Here is a 12293-nt window from a genome sequence, read left to right on the forward strand (position 1 = left end):
AAACAAACTGAGGGTTGGTGGGGGGTGGGGGTGGGGAGGGATAAGGTGCCTGGGTTATGGACACTGGGGAGGGCATGTGCTATGGTGAGTGCTGTGAAATGTGTAAGCTTGATGATTCACAGACCTGTACCCCTGGGGGAAATAATACATGATATGTTCATAATAAATAAATAAATAAATAAATAGAGTTTCTCTGCTTTTCCCTTTGTCCCTCCTCCTGCCACACTCAATCTCTCTCTCTCCCTCTCTCAAATAAATACATACATACATAAATAAATAAATAAATAAAATCTTTTTTTAAAAAAATTCCTTTCTACTTACTTTACAGAAAGTCTTGCATGCATCAATTATGGGCCTATATCCGGTGCAACGGCATAGGTTACCTGAAGGAGAAAAACTCAACTGTATTACTCAACTAACCTTGAGAGAGGCACAGTCTGCCAAGTGCATGATGAAAGTCAGAACCCCCATCCAAGAAGAAGGCCCCATTGGACATTCAGTCTATTTTTCATCAGCAACTTGGGATATTAAGTTGAGGATTCTGAAGTAGAGCTGAACAACGCAGTTATTTGTGTTTTCTCTCTGTAAACAGTTTCGTATCTTCTGCTTGTGATAGGTGATCAAAGAACACATTGATTTCAAGCTAAAAACTTGGTCTATAGGCACATTCAAGAGCTAAGCTTCAGCTGATTGATCAAAGACTTTTTGTAGTAACAAAGGCAATTATTAAACTTCAGAAACAAGCAGGCACACACTTATAACAAATCATTAGGGCAGCATTTCTCTCACAGTAGTCCATAGCCCACATTCACCCCACACCCACAAATCTGAAGTGTTATTAAAAAAATAAAGCCAATCTGAAGCAAGCTATCTGGGGTTTCATCCCAGGAACTTCCATTCTACAAATTCCACCATGAAAGTCTTAAGCACTCTAAAATCTGAAAACCCCTTGTTCACATTATAAATAGTCACGAGATCCAATGCGTAATGGGATCTAAAGGAAATCAGGCAAGAGACAGTTCCCGTGCTGCATCTCTCCTTCCTACTTCCATTTGCTCTGCTCCTCAGGTGTGCGGAAGAGCGAGACTCACGAGCTCTACCCTCGTGTTTTCTGGCAGGGAAACAGGGTCCTTGGGAGGCAGGAGATGGACAGATAGACCCACGGACAGTTTCACTGGGATCTGGGAGGCTATTATTTTAAAAATTTGTTTAGAATCTTGTAAATGAAGACTTCCTGCATCCACACACACACTGAGCCGCTGAACTTGGTAAAATCGCTCTAGACTGGATAAAGACAGTTATTTGAAATAAGTATCACCAGAAGATCTCAATGTCTTTGATCTCATGGTGTATTCATCGGAGTCCTCTGATAGCTAACGGGATCCTGAGAGCACCCCTCCCTGGGAGAGAGTGGCATGTGGAGACAGCTGGATCCTTTCCAAGAGTAAATGAATAAATGGACTTTGTCATGTTTGTAAAAATAAGCAAATAGGGGCACCTGGGTGCCTCAGTGGGTTGAGCATCTGCCTTCAGCTCAGGTCATGACCTCAGGGTCCCAGGATTGAGCCCCGAGTCGGGCTCTCTGCTCAGCGGGGTGTCTCCCTTCTCCCTCTGCCTGCTTCTTCCTCTCCTTCTGCCACTCCCCCTGCTTGTGCTCTCTCTCTCTCTCTCTTTCTCAAATAAATAAATAAAATCTTAAAAAAATAAGAGAACAGTAAAAAGGGGAGGGAGGACTGGGTGGCTCAGTGGGTTAAGCCGCTGCCTTCGGCTCAGGTCATGATCCCAGCGTTCTGGGATCGAGTCCCGCATCTGGCTCCTTGCTCGGCAGGGAGCATGCTTCTCCCTCTGCCTCTCCCTGCCATTCTGTCTGCCTGTGCCCTTTCTCTCTAAAGGGGAAAAAAAAAAAAAAAGGAGGGAGGAGACTTAAAAAAAAGAAGATTTTATTTATTTATTTGAAAGAAAGAGAGAGACATTCAGAGAGAGCATGAGCAGGGGGACAGGAAAGATGGACTGAGCCACCCAGGCAGGAAGGAGACTTTCATAAATCAAGAGAGACCAGGAATGTATCAGCCAAGGGAAATGTGCGGATCTTGTGTGAATCCTGATTTGGACAAAGTAATTCTTCCACTTATTGGTGGTACAACTTTAAATAAATTCTCTCTAAACCTCAGTTTCTCCATGTATGATGTGGAGATAGTAACAATGCCTACCTTGCACTGGTATCATGAAGGGTAAATGAGACAATCTTTGTACAACATGAATACCGCACGTGGCACATGGTGAGTGTCTACCGTCACCTCTGACCATCGCCATTATTAAAACAAAAGCACATGTATATATAACCTACCACCAAGGGCTTCCATTATCTGCTCCAGAGAAGGCTCTGGATGGTTCCTCAGCAGCGTGTAGATGGACATCACCATTCCAGGGGTGCAGAACCCACACTGCGTGCCATGACACTTGGCTATCCTTTCCTGGAAGCACAGCAAGATTAGAAATGCAGAATCTTGGGCCCTATCCCAGACCTACCGGATCAGAATCTGTACTCTGACAAGATCCCCGGGCAGCCCATTTGCACAATAAAACTGGAGAAGAGGTCCTGGAAAATTCTTCTCATCCTAGGTGTCTCCTTTTCTCAGACTGGGTGGCTGTGATTACTGGTCCTTGACTTTCATTAAAGGCTCTCAGCCTTTGGACTCACCAGGGGAATTTAAAATTTCCAAGGGCCAGGAAGCAGCCCAGGCCAAGAGCACAGACCTGTATTTTTTAGATTCCGCGGTGGTTTCAATACATAATCCAGAATGGGAATCACAGAAATAAGGCTCACCCCCTTTAAGTCCCTCAGAGAAGTGAAGCAAATTGTGCGCATGTTGAGAAAACCGAACCAAGCCAAACCCCCGAGTGCCTGTAGCTGCCCACGATCACCCTATCACTTCAGCACACAGGGGTTGGCAAAGTGCAGCCGTTAATCCACAAAACAGTCAAGATGGAAGCACTGCCTCTTTCTCGACCAAACCTTTTCCCTCCCAGCATTTTCTCTTCGGGGTCTAACTTCAAAGGCGCTGCCCCATTCATTATGGAAGCGGTCTTCTGGCTCCGTTGCAACCCCAGGAGCTCAGCAGCAGCTACTAAATGAAATGCTGTCTCACAGCCGTGAACTGCCTCTTCTCACAGGAGCACCCAGGCAGGATTTGCTCCCTGTAGGTAATGAGGTTTCACAGGACATAGACAGGACTCGACATTGCTCAAGCCCAGGGAGCGGGAAGTGTGTTATTCTCTATGTTGCCCCTATCTTTTCCCTCTTTGGTCCTCTCCTCATAAGTGACCTTCAGTAACCTAGATGAAAACAAGTAGCAACAGCTACTTTTTACGGGCAACATATAAATAATTTAAAGGGCCAGGAGTCCGAGGTGTCTTTCCTTTGAAAGGTGTCTTTCCAACAAGGTGCTGCCTTCGGAGAAAAGCCTCCAAATTTATTAAAACTCCTATCATCTGTCTTTTGAACAAGACCTACATTTTAAAAATCCTTTTTGGAGATGAGATTTTCATCCAGCTTTAAAATAAGGTCATTTTCCATTTTGTGTGTGGGGGGGAAAGGATGAAATCATAACCCTCAATACATACAGCCCTCATTTCTTTGAACTTGGAAGATGTAAGATGGAGAGGTCCTATCCAGTTAGAACATGAAAACCAAACACAGCAATGTTGGGCTTTTCTTCCCCCCAAAAAAGGCCTCTATTCTTGAAGAAGCATTTTTCTAAGAAATCAGTTGTAAAACACACACAGCAGGTGTCACTCCTGGCCTCAAGCTCAGTTCCATGTATAGGCAGTGACCAAACTGCAGGGCTCAGACTGTCCTACCATGTTAACCACTGGGCCTTGCTGCACTTTCTGAAGCACAAAAACCCTCTGAGGAAGAAGCCCAGCCTTACCTGAACAGGATGAATCCTGGTCTTGGTGCTTCCTATGCCTTCTATCGTGGTGACAGAAGCCCCGTACAGGGAGCAGATGGGGATCAGACAGGCATTGGCGGCATGATGGCTTCAGAATGCAAAAGGGAAACACAAAGTAAATTATACCCAGTAGGAGACAATTTGCTGGGTGAGCGTTCACCCAGCACCTCCAATATGGCAGGTTTTGTACAACGCTTCAGACATGGCAAATACCTTCTATCCTCAGTTCATGCCCAGCTTTTAGAACCAAAATATACAGGTTTTTTAAACAGAACTACATCCATATAGATACCCACACAAAAGAAAGATTGGAAGAATATTATTCATTTATAATTAAATGGAAAGATTTATTGAGTGTCTACTATGTGCCAGGCAAAGTTTGAGGCACTAGGATCCATTGGTCAATAAGACATATAAAGTTCCTGCCCTTGTAGAGTATATATCCTAATTAAGGGAAGATAGACAATACATTTATATGTAGACCACACATACACACATAAACTGAGAGAGTAAGAAGTCCTATGAATAAAGTGATACAGGTAAAGGGAATAAGTTGCAGAAGTGAGGTGGGCATTGCTATTTATAAGTTGATCAAAGAGGGCTGACTGCATAACATTTTTGCTGGAATCTGAGTGATTTGAAGGAGGCAGACATGAAGGTTTGGGAGCAAACATTCCAGGTAGAGGGACAACACGTGCAAAGGCCCTGAGACAGGAATGGGCTTGGGATGCTTAGGAACAGAAAGAAGGCCAGTGAGGTTGGAGCACAGTGAATACAGGAGAAATGGTGGGATTCCTGGTTGAGAGACATACAAATTAGGTAATTGTAAGGCTTCATTTAGAAACTTGTAAGAGACCTTCACTCTCATTCTAAAAACATGCTATAAAACTATATAATTAGAGTTTTTTAAAAACTCATCAGACGCTGGGTATGTAAAGAAACTTAAAGGACCTAAACTCCATTAAGTACAATCCCTTTGTAAGACAGATGAGATATAGCTGTCCCCATCTCTGACATGGATGGAGGGAACAGAATCTGCCTTAGACAGGAGTAAGGAGAAATCATGCCAATTTTCAACATATATTTAATGTGGGCTGATGCAACAAATTAAAATACAAAGCTGAACTATACTGTCCCCAATCTCTTCCCCACCAAACTTCACTGAGTGCTGAGGGTAATACTCTAAAACTAGGGGTAGGGAAGGAGTGCTACAAAACAAAAACAAAAACAATAAAACCGCTCCATGCACACGGACTCTTATTTGAGGAAGCTGGGGGGAAGCAGGAGAACCGACAGAAAACTGTAAGCACTCAGGCTTCGCAAAGTGTAGGGCAGTTGCCACCCTCCAGAGGCTGAAGACAGTGAGGCCTGGCTGTAAGAGATCTCCCAAAGCATGGAAGTGAGATGGTAGAGCAAGAGAACTTCTTGGTGAATCAGAAAATGGGCAGCCAGCCTGTAAAGCAGGGAGGGATCACCCAGAGTTCAGGAAGAAAGTGACCTGGCTGTGGAAAACAGGCAGATCTCCAAAATCTTACCACTGCTCAGATCCTTAGCCCTCATCTGAGCTTTTCAGAATGATGTAAAATGGTTTAAGATATACATGGCTGGAGTCCAAAAGAGAGAAGTGGGGAGAGAGAAGAGGAAAGTGAAAGGAAGGGGGAGGAAAAAGGAAAGGAGAAGGAGGGAAAGTGAGGGAGGGAGGAGGAGGGGCGAAGGGAGGAAGGAAGAGAAAGAAAGAGAGTAAATATTTGAAGAGATGATGGTTTGAGAAGTTTACAAAGCTGATAGAAGACATCAATCCACAAATCCAAGAAACTTGGCGAACCTAAAGAAGGATAAGTTTCAAACACAAAGAGAAGATGTTAAATGTAATGGGAAATCACTGGTGATTTTTAAAGTAGGAGAGTGCGATGATCTGATTTATGCTGAAAGTGATCTCTCCGACTGATGTATGGAATCACCATGGCAGGGGCAAGGGTGGGAGCAGGGACATCAGTCAGTAGGCTGTCATAGTCATATAAGAGTGTGATGATGCCATTATTCTTCACTGCAATTTCAGTCCTTCCTTCCCAGACAGCCCAGGGAGTCAGACAGCCTTTCCATTTTCAACAGGGGATTCTTTGACCATATGTTATCCTCGTTGATGGTACATTTTTCCCGTAACCCATTCACATTCTGGGGACCATGTCTCTCTTGTGCATCACTGTATCCCCAGTGCTGACCACAGTTCTTGTTGCATAGTAAGTGCTCCTACATATTCATCAGGTGAAGGAACAAAACAAAGTTCAAGACTTCAAAAATACAACCATGTCTGGACTTTGCTGCAAGGTACCTTATCCTCTTGGTAGTGGGGGTGTATCGTGATATCATCACTGTGCAGGCACCACAGCCACCTGTTCCACAGCCGTACTTAGTTCCTGTGAGTCGAACTGGAAAAAGCGTGGTTAAAGATAATGTGTTTTCCAAAATTCTCTTCCTAGAATAGCTCTGACCTTAGAGGACAACATCATCAAAAATCTCTTGAACATATAGTTAAGTTCAAATAATGTCCTAGCTGCTATTTTTTAGAATCTCGTAGAGTCCTGATTTCCATTTGTGTATTATATTTAGTATCCTCCCTTTCAAAACAATGGGACATCATATTACCAAAACAGGGCCAAACTAAAAAAAAAAAGTTTCTACATATAAAGGCCTGAATATTTGGAAGTATAAGTACATTGCACATTTATCTATATCCTTATCTGTATCTTTGATGACATACAAAGTAAAATGTCAAACTGTATATCATTCTTGGAATATTTGTGTGTTATTATCCATGTTCACTGTATTTCTCTGCTTCCCAGTGGCAGAAACTGCTACTTCTGTACTCATATCTGTTCTCTCATTCTTTTCTGGTAAAAGAAACCCCAGTTTTTAGCCACACACATGGTTGCCCAGAATAAAAAATACATTTTCTCAGCCTCTTCTGCAGCTGGGTGGGGTTAATGACAATGCTGTCCGATGGGATGTAAGTGTAGTGCTGTGTATGACTTCCAGAACAAAATGTCCTCAAAAGGAAAGGGATGCCGCCTTTTTCATTGCTTACTGCTTCTTATTTTCTGGAGTTCAGATATGGCGGCTACACTTGAGTTAGTTGTCTCTGCCCATGAGGAGAAAGTTACCTGCTGAGGAGGGTAGGGCAGCAAGACACAGGGAGCTTGGCCCCCTCATGAGGTTGGGACACTACTTTACTAGCCCTAATCCACCTACCTCTGGGATTCCTTTACGTGAGCGCAACAGCCATGAGAACGTGTTTCACAGACCTCCTTCAACATGGAGGGTAAATGACCAAATGACCCAACTGCTGCATTTTGCTTTCTCTTACCCCAGTTTTCATTGACTCCCATGACTCCCATGGGCTTCAATGACTCCCATGACAACCATGACTCCCATGGTTGCTTCCCACCAATGGCTCAGTGCTATGGAGAGACAGGGGAATCCTTGTCAGCCACGCCTCAATGTCTTTGATGTACATCCCTTAGACTGCCCAGCAGCCTTAGACCCTCCCACTCAGCCTCCTCATCCCCTCTTCTTTACAGGTAGCACTTCCATTGTGGTCTAATGTCTCCCTGAGCCTTCTTTAGCTCCCTATTTCCTTATACTCAGGTGTTTTCCTAATACAACCCTTGCACATTTAATCCTAAGATTAATGTCTGCTTCTAAGAGAACTCAAACTAAAACATTGAGAAAGGAATAAACTTTTAACTTCTATCTTATTTACTGCAATTTGGGATTTTCTGTAACTCACAAGTGAACCAGATCTTAAATATTACACATTAGTACCATGGATAACCAGGAAATAAGTGTTCATTGTTTTTCTGTCCAAAGATCTTGAATTACTTCCAGAACATTGTTATTGATGTTTTTTGAGTTGTGTACTCTTTGGGGAGTCTCTCTCTCTCTCTTGAAGGAATAAAAATGTACAAATTCCCATTTTCACGTAATTCTGCATAAAATTTAGTGGGGGTCTATAGACATCAGGAAGCCCACTGGAGTTCATGCATTTCAGGCTAAGAATCCAATCCTTACATGATTTTATTTAGAAAGCTTTTCTTTTTTTCTTAATATTTTATTTATTTATTTGACAGAGATCACAAGTAGGCAGAGAGGCAGGCAGAGAGAGAAAGGGAGGCAGGCTCCCTGCTGAGCAGAAAGCCCAATGCAAGGCTCAATCCCAGGACTCTGGGATCATGACCTGAGTTGAAGGCAGAGGCTTTAACACACTGAGCCACCCAGGCGTCCCTAGAAAGCTTTTCTAAGGTAACATTTTCAGGTTTAATTTCTCCATGGTTCTTTTATCTTCATTTCAGCAGATTTCTGTGCTCTTTTTTCCTAATGGGCATGATAATTAGATAGAATGTCAATATTGTGACTCTTAATTCTAAAGGATGCTTAATTAAGCCCTTTTAAGATTTGCTTTAATTCCCACGGCTAGTTTCTCCATTTTATACTATGTATTTAGTGCCAAAACAGAGATTAGAAAGAATTTTGTTCCCCTGACAGCCACAACTGTGCACTACCTACAAAACTGAAATGTGGGAATTTCTTTAAAAAGAACATAAAACCATAATGGTAGGGAATATGACTCACTGTGCCTCTAAAAAGATATTTGAAATATCACCTGATGAGGATATCAGCACTATATACACACATGCACACACTCAAAGCAAAGCAAAGGATACGCTTCTTCCTCAGATATGGTAACAGCATTGTTTCAGGATCAACATTTTTTTCTATTACCTGTACCAAAAGGAAACGTAGAGTTATATACACAAAGTTGAGAGAGCTGGTGTGATATTTCCGTTGGCAAACTCATGCTAATTTGATGGCAATGCACATTCATTAAACCTTCTACTCATATCTTCAATTTGATTAATGTTAATGGAATACCTGTTATATACAAATCATCTCTCCTAAGTGTAAAGTCCAAATCTTGAACCCCAACACCTGTTTGCTGCTGTCCTTGGTCCTGAATCATCGCTGTTTTCTACTGCTGTGGTTGTTTCTATCAGTAGCAACACTAGGGACTCCCGCCCAGCTTCTCCTAGAAAGTCTGATACAGGTCACTGAAAAGATACTAGCAGAACAGCATATGGAAGAAAGAATAGTGGGTGACTGCCAGATCAAAGAAGTAAAAGAGAAAAGTTATATGCCAAATAATACAAAGACATGCTAGAAAGGATAAACGCAAGAAGCAAGTTTGTGTGGGCAGCCTGGAAGCACAGAAATAGCAACCAACCGAAGGCATGACTGAAATGTCATGAATAGTTGTGTTTCCAAAGTGATCATGTTTTCTCTCTTTTTTTTTTAAATATTTTATTTATTTATTTGACAGACAGAGATCACATGTAGGCAGAGAGAGAGAGGAAGGGAAGCAGGCTCCCCACTGAGCAGAGAGTCTGACTTGGGGCTCCATCCCAGCACCCTGAGATCATGACCTGAGCTGAAGGCAGAAGCTTAACCCACTGAGCCACCCAGGTGCCCCATGTTTTCTCTTTTCTGATTAAAACTTTGGATTTCTTTTAGAGTCACAGAACAAAGAGAACTATGGTTTGCTCACAGTCTCAGAAGTAGAGATCATCTTTCACCGTGTTATACTGCTACCCTTTTGGGAAGTAGGTGAGGAGGAGACATATGCTTACTCTATGGATGTCTCCTCACCCTCAGTTCTCAGTGGCCATATGCCAGGGAAAGTGAACCATATGCCAATTACCAAGGTCAGATCTGTGTCCTAGAGGAATCTGCAATATATTGAGAGGTGTGATTGTTTGTGTGTGTCAGGGGGGTATGCGTACCCATACTGTAATGCCAAAAAAAAAAAAAAAAAAAATTTGAAGTACCCCTCCAGGCATCCCAAATTTAATATGCCCTCAAATGAAACTTACTCTTTCCCTTCTTTTCACTGACTTGTTTAATAGCCTCACCATCTGCTAAGTCATCCCAGCTTAAAAACTTGAGCTACTTCAACTTTTTATTTCTTTCAATCCACCACAATCAGTGTCACCAAGACCTGTCACTCATACTTCCAAAATGATTCTCTAAATAACCTTCACTTCTCCTGTCACTCCTCAGGATCAACACTTACTCCCTCTTGCTGGAATAATGATCAGAGCTGCCTAACGTGTCTCCTGCCTCCATTCTTGGCACCCACAACACCACTCTTCACACTACTGCCGGAATGACCTCTCTAAAATCCAAGTCTGATCATCTGCTTTAATTCAACACTGCTCCTGGCTGCCAAGTCACCATGCTGGGAATTCCCAAATCATTCAGGGTACCTGTTAATTGACATTCTTCTGGAATCCGAATTTCTGGGAGAAAGAACAAGGAAAGGTGCATCATGAATGAGCACACTGAATGGGTCTTTGGGAAATTTATATTCTAGGTTCCTGGAATACAAGAAGGAATTCAAGCTCCATGGCAGAACCTACAAGGCCTTTTTGAAAGACTGCCCATCTTCTCCTGCCATCAACCCATGCGTCTTGAACACTGGTCAGGTGGGAGCACTGGCTAGACCAGCAGGTCTTTCACCATTCACTACATTTGGATATAGGATTCCTTCAGAAAGTCCTCCCTATCTTCTTTGCTTGGCAGAAATTTGGACATCATTCAAAGCCCTGCTCAAGTGTTCTCTTCTGTGGGGGTGCTGCCATCGAATATACCTTTCCTCTGCTCCAGGTAACCGGCTTCCCCTGTGCTCCCATGGCCAATGTCCACACATCTGTCACAGAACTTTGGACTCCATGTGACATTGTGACTTATAATTAGGAATACATATTTTGTTTTCAGTCACTGTTCCTGGCATATAGCTCCTAAAATCCCTGGAATTTTGTGTATTGAGTGCGATCAAGGGGCCTGTGTTATGTTAATGGTGTACCTCTTGGAATTAATCTAATGGGAGCTTGTTGCCAGAAAAAACCAACCATGGAACTCTCAGTCCAGTCCCCCGATCTCCAGACAGGGGAGAGGGACAGGCTGCAAGTTAAATCAGTTGCCAATGGCCAATGATTTAATCAGTCATGCCTGTGTAAAACAAAAGCCCCTAAAAGCCCAAAAGGATGGGCTTAGAGCTTCCCGGTTGGTGAACCAGAACACATCCATATGCTACCTGTGCCAGACCCCAATTCCATGGGGTCAGAAGCTCCTTTGTTCTGACCCATCCCATTCCTTCACCTGGCTGTTGATTCATATCATTTAACACCCTTTGTAATAAACCAGTAACCAAGTGATTAAACCTATTACCTGAGTTCTGTGAGCCCCTCTAGCAAATTAATCACACCTCAGGAAGGGACTGGGGGATCTGATTTGTAGTCAGTCAGTGAGAAGTATAGGTAACAACCCAGACTTGTGACTGGCATTTGAGGGCAGGGAGGGGCATTCCTGTGGGACTGAGCCCTTAATGAACCTGATGCTATCTTTGGGGAGACAGTGTAAGAATTGAGTTGAATTGTAAAACATTCAGGAGTCAGGGAATTGCTTGGTGGTGTGGGGAAAAACCACCCCACACGTTGGAACTGAGTGACAGCACTGCACCATGCATCACAATTATTTGTGTGTGTCTAAGCCTCTCTTGATCCTGGAAGACACCACCTTCTGTTATTCTTCTTTGTGTCAAACACTGAGCCAGGTGCTGGGGATATATCATAGGGACATAATAAATATTAACTGATTTTAATAAGTGATCATGATGTATATAATTTGCTATGAGAGCACTGAGGAGAGAAGAAGGATTTCTCAGTCTTGGGGCATCTGGACAGAAGAAAAGAAAGAAAAACAGAGAAGTGCCAGGAATGATGGCAGAAACTCTTGTTGTGTATCTCAGCACACACTCTGCCTTTCCTTGTTCCTGCTGCCTGGAAAAGGGATGAAATGGCTAGAACTCCAGCAGCTATCTTAGACCAGAAGGCACTATATTAACAACAGGAGAGGAAAAAGAGAAGAAATCTGGGTCTCAGATGACATCATGAAGCTTCCACACCAAGTAAAAATGATTTGTGTCTAGTCTGAACCACTGTTAGTTTTGAGTCTGTGCAATTCACAGCTGAAAGTAATCCTAGTTAATACATACGATGGCAAATTTTACAGAAGCCCACGTTTAAAGACAAAACAGGATCTGAGTAGCTTAGATAACAAAAGAAGAGCATTTAAGCTTGAAGGATATTTGTATATTTTTGGAAGGAATTAATGGAAGAAGCAGGCCTTGTTTGTTTGGGTACTTGTTCTATCTAAGAGATGTCTCAAGAGACTGGAGTCTGGTTCAAAGTGCCACTGGCTTGAAATGTGTTTATTTTTCTTGATTTG

At 42.8% G+C, this 12293-nt stretch overlaps 1 protein-coding gene across 1 annotated transcript in view; it reads right to left on the reverse strand.

Moving 5' to 3' along the window:
* LOC131827590 (aldehyde oxidase) overlaps positions 1–12293 on the reverse strand; it is an 82856-nt gene that overhangs the window by 65805 nt on the left and 4758 nt on the right. The window contains exons 2-6 of the mRNA XM_059168474.1: positions 8675–8732; positions 6286–6382; positions 3933–4041; positions 2348–2474; positions 322–383 (exon numbers count right to left, since the gene is read on the reverse strand). Of these exons, the coding sequence (XP_059024457.1) occupies positions 322–383; positions 2348–2474; positions 3933–4041; positions 6286–6382; positions 8675–8732 (453 nt within the window). The remainder of the gene's footprint in view (positions 1–321; positions 384–2347; positions 2475–3932; positions 4042–6285; positions 6383–8674; positions 8733–12293) is intronic.

Source organism: Mustela lutreola, chromosome 3, assembly GCF_030435805.1.
Source record: "Mustela lutreola isolate mMusLut2 chromosome 3, mMusLut2.pri, whole genome shotgun sequence".
In the NCBI taxonomy this organism is placed as follows: Eukaryota; Metazoa; Chordata; class Mammalia; order Carnivora; family Mustelidae; genus Mustela; species Mustela lutreola.